This window comes from Leptonychotes weddellii, chromosome 1 (assembly GCF_054177405.1).
Source record: "Leptonychotes weddellii isolate Sample4059 chromosome 1, ASM5417740v2, whole genome shotgun sequence".
Taxonomy (NCBI): Eukaryota; Metazoa; Chordata; class Mammalia; order Carnivora; family Phocidae; genus Leptonychotes; species Leptonychotes weddellii.
The window spans coordinates 76,017,261-76,036,747 of NC_138369.1; the positions used below are offsets into that span (position 1 = coordinate 76,017,261).

Sequence of the window (19,487 nt, forward strand, 5' to 3'; positions counted from 1 at the left end):
GAGGGCACGTACTGCATGGAGCACTGGGTGTTATATGAAAACAATGGATCGTGGATCACTACATCAAAAACTAATGATGTATTGTATGGTGACTAACATAATAAAATTAAAAACTACCAAAAAATAAATAAATAAATAAATAAAACAGTGCCTGGCACTTATGAATGCTTTCTATTAATAGGGTCAAATCAAGCAACAGAGGGAAGGAGATGTCTGTAGACACATTCCTAACACAAGTGTTGAGTCTTAGTGCCTAGGAAATGGCTTAAAATGTCAGAACACTGAGAGACATTGAATGCTGGCTACAGGAAGTTAGTGGGAATAATGATGAGTTTGCATAGACCCTCACTGAGAACTGAAATAATGAAGTGATACATAACACAACGGTGACACAATAGATCTCCAAAGGGGATAGTATGAGAGCTGCAGGAGTGGCTTGGAACTGAGGAGGTAGCTGGGAACTAAGGGAGTGTCTAGGGGAAGAGATATCAACCTTTTCAGCCCACAGAAGACTTCATGTGATAAAACGAACTACAAGTCAAACATCCAAGAGCCACTGAATGCTCCTGCCCACCATTCTGTGGGAGCCAGATCCTTGAATTTCCACTCAGGAGATAAATTTTCACTTTCTCTCTGACAGTTAGGAGTATCTGAAAATAAAGCAGTTTCTGAGGCAGATGTGAGTGGGGTAGACTGATACAGCTTTGACCCCCATTGCTCCATTCCTCTCAGTGTTCATCCATTTGTGCAGGTCCCTCCACAATGATGGTGAGCTTAGTCATGTGACTTGTTTTGGCCAATGGGAGATTAGCAAAAGTGATATGAGCAGAGGACTAAAAAGTGCCTGTGCATTGGGGCTTGCCTTCTTCCTGCTGCTGGGGAGTTTTTACCATCATGTAAAAAAGCTGATATCTGATCTGGAGAATAAAAGAGTGCATGGAGAAATGTCCCGGCCATCCCAGTTGCTGAGGCACAAATGCATGAGTGAGTTCAGTTGGCATCATGTAGAACAGAGAGGAGCTGCCCCAGGTGAACTCAGCCTAAATTGCCAACCCAGGGAACTGTGAGTAAATAATGATTGTTGTTTTCAGCTAGGAAGTTTGGGGGTAATTTGTTCCTCAGCAACAGATAACTGAGAACAGTAGTTTCTCAATACTGGGGAAGTTCCAGTAGGGGCTGGGCAACCACATTAAGTGTTGGGAAGAAAGGAATCCTGTACTGGCTAAGGGTCCTCTAAAACTCTTTTCATAAGAGGAAGGAACAAAAAAGAGGAAGGAAGGAAGGAAGGAAGATAGGAAGGGAGGGAGGGAGGGTGGGAGGAGAGGAGAGGAAGAAAGAAGAGTCAAATTGAATCTGAAATCAAGACATTTCCAACCCTGTTTTTTTTTTTTTTTTAAAGGCCTAATCTTTTCATCATGATGATGGTTGTCTTTTTTCCCTCTCTTAGGTTCTCTTCTCATTAGCTCTCCATGTGGGTAGTGCTTGATAAACCAGAATTCTAGCTTGTCTCAAAGTAGATCTAGTATTTTCAGACAAAGCACCCCAAGTCCCTCCCAAACCCATCAAAACTGAAATTGCCTTTCCCCCAAATCTTCCTCTAATATCACCATATGAACAAGTAGCGTAGGGATTTACCTTACAATTGGAAAGAAAAGATCCAAAATTAGCTGTGATGATTCCTTTGTCATTTTCAATAATTTCTATTAACCTCAATTTCTTCGATCAAGCGGGACATAACAAAGGAAACTTCGAATGAGTTAGATTTCAAGTTATCTGAAGAATTATAGTGATAATCCATGAAAAGTCTACTCATTTCCATCTTAGGCTAAGGCGAACCAGTAGGGGAGGCCAGACAAGGGCTCTAAGGAAGCTGAATCAGAACCTGCAGGTACTTGGGGCTTTTATGCCTGTTGGGCGGGAGGGGGGTGCTGATGAACCAGGTCTAAGTATTCTGCATCTATGTTGGGATAAATGTTATTATAGGTTATTTGCTTTACATCTACAATCCCATTTAACTCTCCCCCAACTCCCTTTTAGAGGTGAAAGATGACACTCAGGCCTTATGGGTGGCAACTGGTGGAGATGGGATTTACCACATCAGTCTCACTTCAAAACCTGGCCTATTAACATAGTGCTTCCCCTAGAAGGGCTTTGGAGGGGCTCTCCTATTTGTTCTTGCAAGTTTCCTTTTTGGCCACCTCAAACTAAAGTTGTTCATGAAGGCCCCCGAGAATTAACCCAAGTTAATCAAGAATTTACCCTGCAGAACCATGACTCTCACAGGAAGGAGCTTAAAGAGGATGGCTCCTCTTTTTGTCTCTGTTTCTCCTTACTGAGTTTCCTCAGTTCCAACTTCCTCTATCCTCCCTCCCTATCCTCCATTCTCTTGACATTAACTACCTGTTTGCTGATGGCTCTAAAATACACCCCTAGGTAGGCCTCTCCTCCAGTTGCCCCAGCCCCACTCTTGAACTTTCCTCACAAACTGGACCTCCCTGAAACCAGACTTCCTTACTCAAGAAATGGCACCAATGTTTACTCATCTATCCCCCTCACATCCAAACCCTCAACACGTCTTGTAGCTCTTGTGTCCAAAATCCATCTTAAATCACTCCACTTCTCTCCACCTCCACCATCACTTTTTGAACCTAAGTCATTATCGCCTCTTGTCTTGCCTACAGTAGTAGCTTCCTGACAGATCTGCTTCACTGTCTTCTCTCACTATAACAAATCATCTACACAGTGGCCAGAGTCATTTTTTAAAAAGTTAAAACCAGTCATGTTATTCTCTGGCTTGGACCTCTTTGTACCATTGTCCAGGAGAACTTTCTGCAATGATAGAAATATTCTATATCTGTACCAACCAATATTGAAGCCACATGAGGCTAAGGAGCACTTGGAGTGTGGCTTGTGTGGCTGAGGAATTGAAATTGAAACTTAATTTTAATTAATTAAAAGTAAGACTAAAACGCTCACATGTAGCTAGTGGCTCCTGTCCTGGTGAGCACAAAGCTGTCTCTTATCACATTTAGAAGAAAATCCAAACTCCTTTCTTCGAGCTATTAGAATGTGCTTTTCCTGGCCCCTGCCTCTGTCTTTGAGCACATCCCATCCACCCTCTCTGATCCAGATACACTGGTCTCTCTCCACATCCTTAATCACACCAAGCTCTTTCCTCACTCAGGACTGAGCAATGCTATTCCCTCAGCCTGCAGGCTTTTCCCTTGCTTGTTACATGGCTGGCTTTTTTTCATCGTTAAGGGACTTCAACTTAAATGCTGCCTTTTCAGATTATCTTTCCAATACCACACCTTTATACTAAACTTGTTCAGTTTTTTTTTTAAAGATTTTATTTATTTATTTGTGTGTGAGAGAGAGCGCATAAGCAGGGGGAGTGGCAGGCAGAGGGAGAAGCAGGCTCCCCGCTGAGCAAGGAGTCCGATGTGGGACTCGAACCCAGGACCCTGGGATCATGACCTGAGCTGAAGGCAGACACTTAACCGACTGAGCCACCCAGGCATCCCAAAACTTGTTCAGTTTTTTTATAGCATTTGTCAAAAGCTGTAATTACATTTTTATTTTTTGTTTATTTGATTCATGTTAATATTCTACTCTGATGCACAGTCATGACACATGTAGAACTTGGCACTTAGTAGGTGTTCTGTAATAAATACTAGTAGAATCAATAAATAAGAGAACATTTCCCATAGTGCATATGTGCCCATACGGGGTTGAGTGATTGGACTAAATAAAATCTTTCTGGTATCTCGGTGATACAGAAAAGTACATAGCATATGATTCATTTCCTCAGTGGAACTTAAAAGATTCATTTCTGTTTGTTTGAAAGCATTAGACTTTGGTGTTCTTCACTTATAATATATGCTATAATTTTACTTGTACTACCCTCTTAGGAACCTAAAGATGAAATGTTTCCCACATTTATTGATTTGGCTCTTTCTTCTTGTAGAGGAGAATAAGGCACAACTTTGTGAAACTTTTTAGAACTCTAATATGTGGTATTGATAACTCATTAATTTATTAGCTCAGTAGGGTCTGGTTCAACAGAACAATAACTTCTCTGGCTATCTTGTTATCCTGGGTGTGACTTCACTTACAATTTAGTGTTGGGTGTTTTTTTTTAAGATTTTATTTATTTGAGAGAGAGAGAGAGCACAAGAGAATGGAAGAGGGAGAGGGAGAAGCAGACTCCTCGCTGGGCAGGGAGCCTGATGTGGGGCTCGATCCCAGGACCACATGAGATGTGGTCAAATCCCTGGGATCATGACCTGAGTCAAAGGCAGACACTTAACCAACAGAGCCACCCAGGCGTCCCAATTCAGTGTTGGTTTTGACTGTGGCCCTGAACTGCTGCATGCTTGCTCGTGGTGAATGTCTTTCCATGCTACACAAGTTGTTTGCAATCCTGAATATTTAACAGAGCATGTACAACAGGTTTTGTGGGAACTATGTGGAAAGTTGCCCTTGATTTTCTAGACCAAATATAAGTACTTGACAAATGGTCTGATTCAGATTAAGCTTCCAGTTCTAAAGAATGTTTATTCCCATCCAGTCTAGGTATATCTTGACCTTATATCTGAAAGAAGAGACATGAAAAATGATTTGTTGGACATCCTCTGTAATCAGCACTTCTGACCAGGTCAGGTATAGGATTTATCTCTAAGGGAAAGACCTTTCTCAAAGCCACTGAATGCTCAGCTGTCACTCTTTTCTGTTCCATGGGGACAGTGGGCCCCAGAGTAAGAAGGTCAGATATTTTGGTTTTGAGTTCCCTTGAGGCAAGTAAGTAGTTCATTTGGGAGGTAATACCAGGAAGCACCAGTTGAGGAGCGGGGAATTGAGATGTGGAGGCTGTCAAAGAGCTGTGCAAGTCAGTTACCACTGTGGGCAACCAGGGCCGATTCCTGCTGGGGAGCTCTAGGAAACTGCATAGAGGACACACTCAGAGTTCTGCCCCCTGTGCGGCAAGAGAGCTGGAATACTTATACTTCACTCCCTATTAGTTACTTGTTGAGGGCTGCTCCCTGGAAGGAGCTACACCTCCCCTCATACTTCAGCCTGCTGTGGGCATAGGCAGAACAGGCTCCAATCACCAGAGAAAGCCCATAGGCAAAGAGATACAGGTTTTATGGCTAGAAATTGGGCAGGTGAACAATGAACAGGTAAGAACAGCAGTTACATGGTTAGGGTCCATGTCCATGTCTATAAATTTATAGATATGTGAATGTATGTGTGTCTGAGAGAAATGGAGAGGAGGTTTAGGTTTCTGTGTGATGCTATGAAATCCCTATATGGCCCTGTTACGTGCTAGTGTTTGGGTCCATGTCTCAGTATCCAGTGCGTTGAGTGAAATGGTGGAGCCAAATTAAAATCTAGTGGCCATAATGAATATTTGGAGGAATCCAATAATTTTTCCAAAGCAGTGAATGTGTAATTAATGTCACCAAGTCATGGAAAGAATAGTACTACCATAAGCAGGTATTTGGGAAGTGCTAGCTACGTGCTAGACACTCTGCTCAGTGCCTACCATGGATCATCTCATTTAATCTTCTCAAAGTTCTATTAGGTAGGTACACTTATCACCTTCATTTTTAAGTGAGAAAACTGAGCCACAGAGAAGTTAAGTCACTTAATCCAGGGCTACACAGCTAAAGGAAATTAGAAATATTCTCCTCTGACCTCTCTGTTTTACTGATAGAGAAACCGCACCACACTGGTGCAGTGTCATCTCCAAGGTCATACTGGGTGCTTTGGTTGGGTTAGTAGTAGAATCTAGGTACTCAAATCCCACCACGCTTCCTACTTGTCACATTTAATCAAATACTGATATCTCTTCTCTAGGTGTTCCATGTGTAGTGGGTGCTAAGGTTGCATCATGAGAGAAGTGTCTGGGCGAAATATCATGTGTGGTTTACCACCTACCTGTTTCCCTTCCATCGCTCCTCTCATCTCCTTGAATGTCGAGGTGAATTCTCCAATGAAGTCGTGTTTGCCATTGGAGTCCCAGTCCCACACTATGCACTGCAAGAGGAAAGAAGTATCTTATAAAAAAAAATCAAGAATGCATCCACAGTAGCTGACGGCATTGTGAACTTTATGAGGAACTGATGAGAGATGCCTGGTCTAGATGCCACAGTCCTAGAGTGTGGCATGTGGGATGTAGTATGCCTTTGGTTTCTATAGTTTTTTTTTTTAATTAAGTTTTAAATTTAATTTTTTAATTTTTAAAAAATTTATTTATTTGACAGAGAGAGAGCACAAGCATGACCAGTGGGGAGGGGCAGAGGGAAAGGGAGAAGCAGACTCCCCTCTAAGCAGGGAGGCCAACAGGGGTGGGGGCTCAATTCCAAGACCCAGAGTTCATTACCTGAGATGAACGCAAACACTTAACCAACTGAGCCACCCAGGCGCCTCTTTTTGAAGGCATCTCGAAGAAAAACGAATTTCTCAACTTTTGCTTTCTCTTTCAATGTGGAAGCTATGGTAGATAATTCTTTTGCTTGGAAAACATATTAATAACTTCTTTGGTTATGAAGGAGATTGTATCAGAATAAATCAAAGTGGAGGAGGTTAAGACAAAGGGAGCTCCACTGCTCTGCTGAATAAAGTAACGTCAAGCTGAGTTTTCCCTTTGCAACTAGATACATAAACCAGGGCTGTGGGTTGAGAAGAAGTTTGGCAAGGATTCATCAGAGGGCTGAAGATGGGCCTGATACTGGAGTAGGAAGAGGTGAGAGACAAGTAAGGAACTTTGGAAACTGTGAGGTCTAAATTTCAAGGTCAAGTCATTTGGATATCTCTCCCCTCATGTGTCTTCTCTACTTCCTCCTCTCCTGTTATCCCTGAGACTCTAGTAAATCTGCCACCCATAACAACATTTTGCTTGTTGTGACTCGGAGAATAAAGGTGAGGGGCTATGTCCATGTTTTGGGACAAGCAGATAGGACAGCAGTGTGATATGGCCCGTAGGGATTAAAAACTGAGGGGGCAGGGCTGTGGAGAGAGAGCTGGACAGATGACTCCTAGGAATGGAACCCCACAGAAACACTGGGGAGGGTGTCAACTTCTGCAGTACATGGAAGTAGAACTCAAGATATCTAGATTTTGAAATGAATCTTTGTCCCCAAGAAGTTGGAGAATTACAATTAACATTCAGTTTGAAACCATTCAATTTATGCTTTTTGGTCATTACATGTTTACTCAATTGGTAGATGCTAAAAGTAAACTACTAATAGGATCCGTTACATCAGTCTGAGTCTCTAAGTGAGCGAAATGCGCAGCAGAGTCCCCAGGTGACCCAGGATGGACATTTGTATGTATAAGAAATAAATCACTGCCGTTCTCAGCCACTGAGATTGCTACCACATAACCCAGTCTGAGAACCATTTAAGTCCTTAAAGTGCTGTCATAGGAAAAGGTATTTCAATTTACTTTGTTTGACTCCAAAAGGAGGAGAACAAATTTTGTGAGGAAGTTACAAAGAAATAACAAAAAAAAGTATTTCTCAGGAATTACACCTGTCCAGAAATAAAGTCATCTGTTTGTGTAAGAGTGAGTGTTTCATTGTTGGAAATGTTTAAGAAGAAACTGCAGGACTATGCCCCAAAAATGTGGTAGAGAAAGTCAAGTAGACAATGTTATAGAGGATTTGGTGGGATGTTCTTTGAATTTTCCTCTAACTTGGAGATGCTAAGATTAGTTGGAGTTGTATAGGTTGCAAAATAACGTCAATGAAAGGCTTAGCTCTTTCTGGTTGCAATGCTAAGCACTGCAATGTTTGGTAGGAATGACGAGAACCCCCTTTTTAATTCAAAGTAGGACGAAGTTCTTCCTCATTTATTCCAATGGATGGTGGAACCAATCAATGATTCATCCACTTGGAAAAATGGCTCAGAGTGTGCATTGTAAATATGACATTGTTGAACACTGTGCATTGATCTGCAGTCACTAATAACCAGGGGTTTTTCTCTTTGTTTGCCAGTCTCTCCTTACTGCCTCTCCCTCTTTACACATGTATGACCTGGGACTGGACACAGAAAGAAAGAAGGGTGGTTCTTGGGACCCTGTCCTTAAGGCTCCTAACTTTGCCTGGTAGTAAATACAGCCCTGAGACACCTGAGGCTGACGCTCAGATACTCTTCTACCTTGAGGAGCAGATAAAGAGACAAAGGGGGCAGAAGCCCAGGAGAGAAAAGAAGTGAAAGCAGCCTTTTCAACACTTCTGCATTGGAGAAGAGGTTGAATCCCCTTCCTCCTGCCTCCCTAGTCCTAGTGGAATATAGAAAAAGCAAGAGGGGATGTACAGAGTATTTCATCTTGTCGTGAAATCTTAGGCAAAAACCACATTACTCCTTTTTTGCCCACTATTAGATGTCCCCTCATGCTGTAGTTAGTAACTTTCCCTCCTTCTCCCCGCCATGCACAACATTCAGGACATTTGTAATGTGCTATCTCTCAGGGGCAGAGAGAGAGTGACCATGGACCCTCCACGGGCTGGAGAGGAGGAGTCAGGTTTGACAGGACTCTAATCCTGCCCGCCCCGCGCCCCACACCCTCCACCGGGGGCAGGCCCTGTCGCTCACATGGGCCCTGCTTCTTCGATTGGCTAGCATTTCTCATTACGGCAGATGCAGAAGTCTGCTTTGACCTTTCTCAGAAGGGACCCTAAAGGAAGGAAGACACAGTGAAGCAGAAAAACAAAAACACTTTTTCCATCTCTCTGTGCCATGAAGCTGGCTTGTGACAGCTCTGATGTGGTTGAGAGAGGAACGCATTTCAGATCGGCTGCCCTGTAGAAAAACTGAGACCGAGGCAGTGTTCTTGGTGTGAATCAATAAGGAAGCCTTGACCGACCTGTGAGAGATCAGCAGCTGGAAATTCTCTGTGAGCCAGAAGTCTTCTCAAGTTCCTGCATCTCGCAGCAGAGTGTAGTATGCAGTCTTACCATGTCTGAGCTCCACAGGGGGTCCAAACAACTCCCTCATTTTACAGAGAAGGCCATTATGGCAGGGACGTGAAGTGGCTTCTGTGAGTTCACCCAGTGCGGGGCTACGACTAAAATCCAGGTTTCCCACATCCCTGATTTCACAGCTACCACACAAATAGCAAATTATCATAATTAAACCATAAATAGTGCTTACTGTGTACCAGATGTTGTTCTGAGCATTTATTATATATATATATTTACTTTATGTATAAAAATATATATATCAACTCATTTAATCCCCAGAACATTTTTAACACAATTACTGTTATGCTCATTTTGTGGATGAGGAAACAGAGGCACAGAGAAGTAAAGTAAGTTTCCCAAGACCACTCAGCTAACATTAGATAATCTTTGAACTAAAAGAAGTTCATAGCTTGTCTTAACTGATCATCTTTTCTGAATCCGTTGCCATTTGGTTTATGGTCTTTAATCCTTTACAGTAACCTTGGAACGATAATACTATTCTTACCATTCATAGGTAATTGCCATTCACAGGCTTAGAGAGATTAAGTGACTTGACTGGACACCTAGAAAGTGACAAAGATGGATTTGAATTTTCAAATATACCATATTGCCTCTTAATGGAAGTAGAAATTCAGAATCGAGGTCTTCTTAATTTGCTCTGTGTAAAAAAACCCATTCTGTGATTGAAACTATAAACTATTAAGATTCCCTGAAGCTCAATGAACGCACCAAGCAACAGAGAGAAAATGTTCACTGTACCCATGCAAGAGGCTGCACAGACAGCAGTGTGTGCATGCTCTCTGGGGTCTTTAGCTCTGTCTGTGAATTGCATAGATAGGTGTGTCTGGAGAGTTTGCATTGCTCCACCCTGTTCTTATTTTATATTTGCATGGAACCCATTATAAGAAAGGTATGCCAACTTACTGTTCATTAGCCTTTTGTGATGGTCAGTTTTATGTGTCAACTTGGCTAGGCTACAGTACTGTTATTTTTTTTTTTTAAAGATTTTATTTATTTATTTGAGATAGAGAGTGAGAGAGAGAGAGAGAGCACGAGAGGGGGGAGCGGGAGAGGGAGAAGCAGACTCCCTGCTGAGCAGGGAGCCCGACGCGGGACTCGATCCCAGGACTCCAGGATCATGACCTGAGCCGAAGGCAGTCGCTTAACCGACTGAGCCACCCAGGTGCCCCTACAGTACTGTTATTTAATCAAACACTAATTTAGGTGTTGCAGTGAAATTATTTTATAGACACAGTTGATCAGTTAATAATCAGTTGACTTTAAAATAAAGGAGATTTTGTGGTTCCATATGAATTTTAGGATTGTTTTTCTATTTCTGTAAAAAAAAATGCCATTGGGATTTTGATGGAGAGAACACTGAATCTGTAGACCACTTGGAGGAGTATGGATATTTTGAATGATATTAAGTCTTCCAATACATGAACACGGAATGTCTTTCCATTTATTTGTGTCTCCTTTAATTTGTTTAGGTGAAGCAGACTTTGCTGTCACGTTTCTCCTGGCTCCATAGTCATACCATCCCCTTAAGCTTCCATTGCAATCTATTTATAACTGCTCTAACATCTCCAGCTACATGGTCATCACTGGCCTATATCCATGACTTGAAGGAAACCTCTGAACACTCAGATTTTTTATCAGGGTTTAGCATAATTCTTGGGCGCAAGTAAAAACTCAGATAAATATTTGATAAGTGAATGAAAAAGGTCTCTCTCCCTGAGTCAAGTTGATGGCGTTCTCTGAGTGTTTGGTCCTGTCTACACTGGAAAGGGAAAGGAAGATATTGCATTCATCTCGTTGATTTTTACTAAAGGAGACAACTGAACCAGAAAATAAGCCTTGGTGGTTGTAGGTGTAGGAATGCAGAAATGGGATTATGGACATAATTTAAGGATTGTAGTCACAGGTGCTAGGGGCTGGGAAGCAGGAGAGCTAAATTCTAGTCTGACCTCTGCGGGTAGTGCCGTGAGACCTCGGGAAGGCTTCTCAACCTCTGTGCCTTGGTTTCCTTATCTATAAAATGGGTGTCTGGGGAACGAGAATTGGAAGGAATGTGAAGTTCCTTTCCAATCCAGAATTCCCTAGTTACATGACTTTGCATCTTTATTCCTTTTTCAACCTTCTGTTCCAAAGTCTGAGACTATCATATTAAAGCAATACAATTCTTATTTAACTATTAATACCTGGCTAATTCAACAATACTCTCTTTGCTCTCTTTTGCTAGGTATCTTTATACACCTTGGAGAGCTAAAAGTCCATTGTTCATTGTCTCATGGTGATCCTCACAAAAGCCACCCAGCCCCTGGGAGAAAACGGGTCCATTTTTACAGATGATGATCCTAAAATATAATAAAGCAACTGAAGGTGACTTATTCCCAAGTGCAGAGCTAGCAAGAGTTGAATGAGACCCTGAACCTGGCTTCATTTCTCTACATCCAGGGCCCTTGTCATTATACCACATCGCTTCACAATATACTTCTGCCAGGTGCCTTTCCAATGGACAGCTTATTTTTCCTTTCTTTTCTTTTCTTTCTTTCTTTTTTTTAAATAATCAACTAATTCATGATATCTGACCTCTCTCAGGGAAGAATACACTTATATACATTTTTAATGTTCTCTTTGATAATAAGAACGCTTTAAAATTGCCCAGAATGATTAACCCAGGAGGGGTCTTACTGGGTTCATTTAAAGGTCGAATTTTAAATTGAGACCATCGAGATTAAACGCTAACAATGTAGAAACCAGACTGTGTTCTCATATCACTCAGTCTAGATCAGTTTTCTAACTGCAACTTTTAGGAAATCAGGCAATATTCTATCATTTTATGGGGCTTTTAGGCAAATACATGCAATCATATTTCAAGACAGCCATGATTAGGGATTTGTGAGAATTTCACCCATAATTTAGTATTTGGGTTGACTTCTTTTTTGTAAAAATGCAATGACAACCCTTAACACAAAATTGGTTTAGTGGTTTATATAGCACTCTAAATATCTACAAAAAGAATATCAAATATATATTTATTTGATGGTTGTGACTTGCACAGGCAGACCTTGGCTGGGTATGTCCATGGGGAGAGGATCCAAGCTCCCTTGATTATCTTTTAATCACTTTATTTTGATTGCTCACTGCAGATCTGGCAATAACTTTCTGACTGACCCAGCTGTTAGGATAAGAGTTAAAAGTAGCTCCTCCATTGTGACATGAATACTCTGATTTGGACTTCTGAGTTTGGCAGGGCAGAGTGCTACATGGAGTAAAGACAGAGAGCTTCACAGTAGAGCAGAGCCTGAAGCTGGATCCAGTTGGATGGTTATATGTAGGATCTAGATGGAGGGGAGAGGCCTCAACCATGTCCATCTCTAGGAGCCACCTTTGCTGGAATGGTGGGCAGGACTAGTGGAAATTTGTCTGTATGACAGTCCAAGTATCTTCTGAGGGACTCAATCTAAGGTGAGGAGAGAGTAGGCTGGGTCTCTCAATCTGAGGGACTCAATCTAAGGTGAGGAGAGAGAGATGGGTCCAGGAACAAAGAATTGGATTTTACAGGAGTGGGGCAAGGCTAAGTAGAGTCTGGTGACAATCACTCAGGTTTTTCCACAGGCTTTGCCCCTGGGGATTCATGTCTGAGTTCTCCCAGGGAGGGGGCTTTCAGTAAAAAGGTAGCCTGAAAGAGCAGTTTTCACAAAATAGCAGGGTCTATGTAGGCCAAGAGAACAGAGAGAGTGGTTCTGATGCACTGAGAGTACCAGAATGCAGTCACAGGGACTCAGGTGCACCTCCACGCTGGGGAGGTATTGCTTGGGGGCTGGGGGAGGAGGGATAATGGGAGCAGCAACAGCAGCAGAGAGAAAATGGTGCTGGAATCTCTGGGATCCATGGAATATGATGTGCCTTGGTTTGGGGTTAGTGCTTCTGATCCAGTGAAAGTGGAGAAGGGCCTTCAGCTGGCTTCAGGGGTAGCAGAAGCAGGAGAAAATGCACAAAAGGAGGGTGGAGGCCATGGCCCATGCCGTGAGGTAGCTGAAATGACTTGTGGGTGAGGGATGCAAGAACCTGCTTGAAATTTTCAAAGAAATAATTGAAGGGTGAACTTTAAAGTGGAGGGGAGAGAGGTCAGAGGTCTTGCCTTAGTTGATGAAGCAAGACCTTGTAAAATGTAGGTCCTAGCACCCATCTTTTAAAAAATATCTATACTAAATATTGGGTATGCCGGCATGTTTTAATTCCAGTGTGGACCCTATAAATGAGGCTGTGCATAGTCATCCACCATCTGTTTTCCCTGCCTGGCCTGCCCTCACTCACTGATCCCCACCTCAAGAGGAACAGAGCATCTGGGACATGAAGTCTAGATACAGTGGGGGAGTACTCTGTTCCTTTTCAGTACTATATGTCCAGAATGATGCAGCTTCCTCTAATCCTGAAATTTAGACCAGGTGCTTAGTGGGAGGAAGATCCCAAAGCATGAATTCCCCTTGTAGACTCGGGTCAGTGCCATTTAACTCAATCTGCTTTTTTGGTTCTCGACTCTCTTGCCGTCAACTGCTGCTTTTTCTTCCAAATCTGCTCTCAATTTATACTTTGCATTTGTCTCACTACATTTCTAGTAATCAGGCCTTTAGTAAAACTGCCTTTTAGTAAAACTGCCTTTTCCAAAACTAGAGAGTTGGTTGAAGATGTAGTGACCCCCAGGGGAGGGAATACCTTGACCTTGGGGGTAACATGCTAGTGGTTTAATAAGGGGAGAAATGGCAGCACGCTTGGAGTCACTCATAATTTGATTCAAATCTCTTCCCTCTCCCTGGACAGCTGTGTAATCATCTCCAAATCACTTTGCCTTTTCCTACCCAGTCTATTCATCTGTAAGGTAGGGATGGTAAGTCCTCTCTATTCACTAGGTTTTTGCAAGAATTTATTTGACACATATATATTATTTATCACCTACCATGGATGAGAGATTATGCTGGCAATGGGTATAAAGAGATGAAAGACTATCTCCTACCCTCAAGATGCTGACAATTTAGTGCAGGAGATGCACTTGCAAATAGATAATACAGTGGACATGTCAAAACTGGGGGGTTGTGCCAAGGACTGTCACCATGGACAGTCAGGAAGGCTTCTAAGAGCAAATAAGAAAATAGCACCTGCCAAGCGGCATATGCAAGTATAAGAGCTCTTTAATTTATTTATATAGAAGGATAAATGGCTAAAAGCAGATCCTCTTCTGAGCATAAAGTAAGGACAGATAGAGCAGAAGAGCACTCTGGGTGCCTGCAGGGACAACTGGAGGACACAGAGCTACTTTCTCTGTCCTCTTGTTTACCCTTGAGCCTGCACGGGACTGGAATGTAATCTGCCCAGTTGAGTCTCTTGTCTCCCTCATGTTACATGCTCCAGAGACACTGCAAGCATCTCAGAGCACTTCCCTGCAGGAACTTGTGCTATGCCATGATGAATGCTCCAGGATATGATGACGGAGATGTGGTGGTGAAAAAGGACAGATCTGGGAAAGCACAGAGGTGGGTCCTGGCGTGGCCTCTGATGCTAACCAGCTAGGAGACATTAAGCAGGTCATTCTACCTCTCTGGGCCTCAGTCGTCTTCTGCAAAGTGACTGGCTTGCATTAAAGGAACAGTGATAAGAAAATGTTATGCCTAAGGATTTAGTATGCCTAAGGAAAGCTTGTAAAATTTCAGATTCCCAGGCCCTATCAAAGATTCTGATTCAGTTTTCTGGGGAGGGTCCCAAGAATCTGCCTTCGAAACAAGCATGTTGCCAGTTTCCATGCACGTGGCCTCTGGACACTTTGAGAAGCAATAGACAGAAAATCCAGGAGTCTGGGATGACAGTGGCAATAGTTATATTTACATCCTGGCTCACACTGTCTTTTTCAATCCAATGAGAAACCTGACCACAAACAGAAAGTAACATTCAAGAGCCATCCTGACTCCTTAATGATCATGCAATGCAGCACTGCTCTAAGCAGGCAAGCAACATTCTCAAAGGTTACCCTCATGAGAGTGTGACTGAGAGATTCCCAGGAGGGAAGGGTGATGTGCACGTCGGCTTTATCTTGCAGCTCACACATCTCCTTTTCTGGACTGCAGCCAATCCCTGAGACATTCCACAACGAAGTATGTCACTCTTGGAAGCTTTCATTGGAGATTTATGGCTTTGGGAGGCTTGGTTAGTTCAGATAAGCTTCAGAGGCTCCCAAATGCTTGTCCAAACCTCTTTAACTTCACACCTCGCTACTCTTTAGGAAGATTGAAACTCCCGTGGTTGTGTGGGCACAGTGAAGAGGTAGGCTTTGACAATGACTGATGCCTCAAGCTTTCAACAAGAGCTCTATCTTCATGATCAAAGTCACTCTGAATTGGTTCAAACTGTACCACTCTTTTCTACCAAGTTTACAGGTGTAAGATCCATCTGAGAAGCTGATAGTCAATCAGGGGCTGATGGGTATTGGACTCAGGAAACTTCCTTATGTGAATTGCAAATATGAACACAATCTCTACTCAATGCACAGATATTCAATAATATAAGTCAGTCTAGTAGACTGTTGGGGTATGATGCATACTATCCTTAACATATAATGAAGTATGGTTCTCCTTGAGGAGTTCTAAGGACCTCTTTCGCACTCTCTTGGCTCCCGGTCTCTCTCTTTTCTATATCTTTACCTCCTCTGTATATTTCCTGAAGCATATTGCAGATGAATCTGATATATTTGATAATAGGAGATTGAAAAAGTGACTATGGATTTTGTTTTTCCTATTTTATTATTATTTTTTTGGTTCATTATCACACCTTTACTGACTATCTACATTGTCAGGAAATGAGCTAGGTGCAATACCTAGAGCAATGAATGGTAAAGATAGATGAATTAATTTTTACTTGCATAAAGCTTACAGTCTAGTCATAAAAACAGACATTAATCCCATCTGGAAAAAGTGTAAAATTAAGGACTCAGTTGGGTAAATGAATGAGTGAATGAAACAAACATGTGAATGGCATCTTTCATACAAGAATCTTGGAGGACTTTTCACAAATGGTAAGCAACAATTCCCTCCTAATGTTTTGGAGGATCTGTAGGAACTGCTATAGAATTTAGACTTTAGATTAGGAATATAATCTATTTCATTTAGAATTTAGATTAGTTATATAACCTATAACGTTATAACTTTATAACCTCAGAGTTGTAAGACAGAAAGGCCGTTTCAGGACTCAAGAGTCTGAGACACTGTATCCACAATATGTGCCATGAAAAGAAATAGAAGCCCACCTACATCTCATGTTAGAGAGATACTAGGGAGAGAGGCACTTTGGGGGGGAAATCTCAACATTCTGAATAAAGATTTGCTTTTCACCGAGTCACAGAAACAAATGCTCAGCACAGCTCTCAGTGGGAGGAGTACTGGACAGAGTCAGGAAATGAGCGCTCTTGGTCTCAGAATGGCTGTTACCTTTTTAAGCAGAATACTTTGTTTCTCAGGGGCTCAAGGCTATCATCTGGAGAAAGAAAGGATTAGACTCAATGCTCCTTAAGTTTCTGTCCTACTCTTAAAATGATTGAAAAATTAAGTGATTCCTTCTCCTTCACTAGTGTCATTCCCACCCACCAGCGGGATCATACTTGATCAACTCTGGGAAGAATGATTGTATCATGCATCCTGTGCCATTGCCTCCATTCTAGATAGTAATGACTCACCAAAGTTGGAAGGCAAATTCTAAAATCTTCCATTTGATTTTTACCTAATACAGATCTAACTCCAATAGGTATTGACGTTATCAAACTAAATGGACATTGGGGTATCCCCATGTTAAATTCCCTATTAGATTCCCATGTTAGATTTTTGGCAAGTTTTTGAATTCCAGTTGAGTGATGAGCCTGGGGTAAATGTTCTTTGACTGACTGAACTGGGGTGAGATGTGCAATGTAGGCTTTAAGTTCCGGAGGTCAGACGTCACAAATCATCAATTTTCCTTGTAAAGTACCCTGTATAGGTGGTGCCTAATAATTACAAGTTTTCTGTTCTGTCAAGTTATTTGTTTTTAATACAGTTAGCATTTGAGTTATTTTTGTTTGCCAAGTTCTCTAAGCACATCTCACTTAATCCTCACAACAAACCTGCTAGGTAGGTACTGATAACAATATTTTGAAAGAAATTGAAGCCCAGGGATGTTAGGTAACTTTCTTGAGGTTACTCAGTTAGAAAGTGGTAAAGTTGGGATTTGAACCTTGGTCTCTTGGGGGAGTCCGTGCTTTTCTGTATACCATACTGCCTATTTACTCATCATTGAATGAATATTTACTGAATATCTACTATGTTTCATGTGCAGATACTCTGGGCACTGATTACATGACCATTGGAATAGGGTGCTATTTCACTGTTTTTATGAAGTCATTTCACCCCAATATTTATCAAGTGGCAGAATACTCTATAGAATTCCTTGGTTGGATTAGTCCTCTGCAGGCAATATAGAGAGATCACTCTGGCTGCCAAGTGGAGAATGAACAAAAGGGAGAAACAGAAGTCCAATGAGGGCCTGAACTTAACCTGTGAAATTGGGAAGATCATGTAGATAGTAAGGAAATGGCAACTATAGGTCTCAATCTCTAAGTAGATGTTGGGGTCGAGAGAGACGAAAAGGAGGAAGAAAAAATTAGAATTGTTCCCAAACTTCTGGCTTGGGTATTTTGGTGTATGATTCACCTAGACAGGAATCACAGAAAAACAAGTTTGAGGGCCAAGGGATAGTTTAGTATTGGGCCATGCTGAATCCCACATTTTTGACCTCTAATAAACACCATGATTCTCTGGACCTGTGGTAAGTAATCACTGTTTCTTCCAGCAAAATGCCTGTGTCTCTGTTTCTAAATGAGCCATGCTGCTCGTGGTTTATTGATTGCTATAATTTGATGCCTACAGAAAACCTCCTGCTGGGTCCCTGAGGAGGAAAAGGCACTTGAAGACCGGAAAAGAACAGATGACTCTATTTGTGTGGCTTAATGGGTCTGGAAACCACAAGCTGGCAATGGAGGACTCACTGACAGCCAGGAGGAAGTCTTGGCACAGCCAGGCAACCTGATTATTGTGTATTCCCAACATAAGCTCATTTACTTGCTACTCTTGTTTAATTATTGCCTATGCAACCATCCTAGGTGTTCAACACTTGAAGTTTTAAAACAAGGGAACAAAACAGACCCTAAAAGCATGCAGAAATGAGCCACTCCTAATCAATCACATGAAATGATCATCAGAAAACAGTTTTGCTGCTGACATATCCAAACCAATTCTGGGTATTTAGATCGGATTTACCATCTATCCATAAGACAATATAAAACAAACTCAGGCATTCCAGTCAGATTCACAAAAATTGCTCTGGATCCTCTCGCCTCATCACTACCATTGATCTTTGTCCTTGCTCTGTTCTAGTGTCTGTAATGTTTCTTTGACTTGCTTGGGTGTCTAGCTTATTCTCTGAATACAACCTTTGATGTTCAGGACTCTTTAGGGTCTACCTAATCCTTGGGATCCTCTCACTCATGACTCTTTTGGGAAACCATCATGTCTGACCCAGGTCTGGATCTTGGGTCCTCATTTAGGAATTAGCTTCTGACTGGAGGCTTGTGTGGACTTACTCCAGCCAAATTCAGGCAAATTCAATACTTATTTTTTGAAATTTCATCTTTTTGTGTGTATGTATGTGTGAAAAGGTCTCTATGTCACTTAGCCTTCCTCCATAGACTTGGCCATTCATGGTCAATCTGTGACTCACTGAGTTATGATGCTTACTTAGATAGTGTGAAAATAAGACTTTGGAATTTCCTAGATAAAATGAGAAAACCAAGAGTTTGGACTATGTTGTTAGCCTAAAATTGCTACTGGTGAAACTCTATTTGTCAAAGAGACTCATTTCTCCTCTTCTAAACAATAATTATTATAGACAGACTTTTGAATAGAACATTTCCTGAGAGATAGGACTTGGTTGTATGAGTTAGCCAGGAAGACACCCTATTCTTTTCATCTGGATGGAGCCAGGCACACATTTGCAAGATGGAAAAGCAGAGAGCTGAGATTTTGACAGTGGTAAGCAGGGCCACTGACCTATCTTATCAGCCTTATTACCCAAGTAATTGACCCTTTCTTCTCATTCCATTTCTATCACTGGACAGACCAATTGCTATATTTGTCTCTGGGGAGATGAAACAGAACTTCTTTACCTGGAGGTATAAACCCATCCATTCACTGATGGGAATGGCCCTCCCAGTAACAGCTTCATCAATAACTACTTTGGGAGGCCAGAAAAAGTAGTGGAAACTAATTAGAAATTCTTCTGGTTAACCTAGCAGTCATTATATATATATTTTTTATTCTTATGTTAATCCCCATACATTACATCATTAGTTTTAGATGTAGTGTTCCATGATTCATTGTTTGTGCATAACACCCAGTGCTCCATGCAGAATGTGCCCTCCTCAATACCCACCACCAGGCTA

At 41.8% G+C, this 19,487-nt stretch overlaps 1 protein-coding gene across 1 annotated transcript in view; it reads right to left on the minus strand.

The window, feature by feature from the left end:
• The window catches only part of CPNE4 (copine 4), a 323,229-nt gene that overhangs the window by 36,525 nt on the left and 267,217 nt on the right, over positions 1-19,487 (minus strand). Inside the window, exon 7 of the mRNA XM_081801971.1 lies at positions 5,941-6,039. Within this exon, the coding sequence (XP_081658097.1) occupies positions 5,941-6,039 (99 nt within the window). The remainder of the gene's footprint in view (positions 1-5,940; positions 6,040-19,487) is intronic.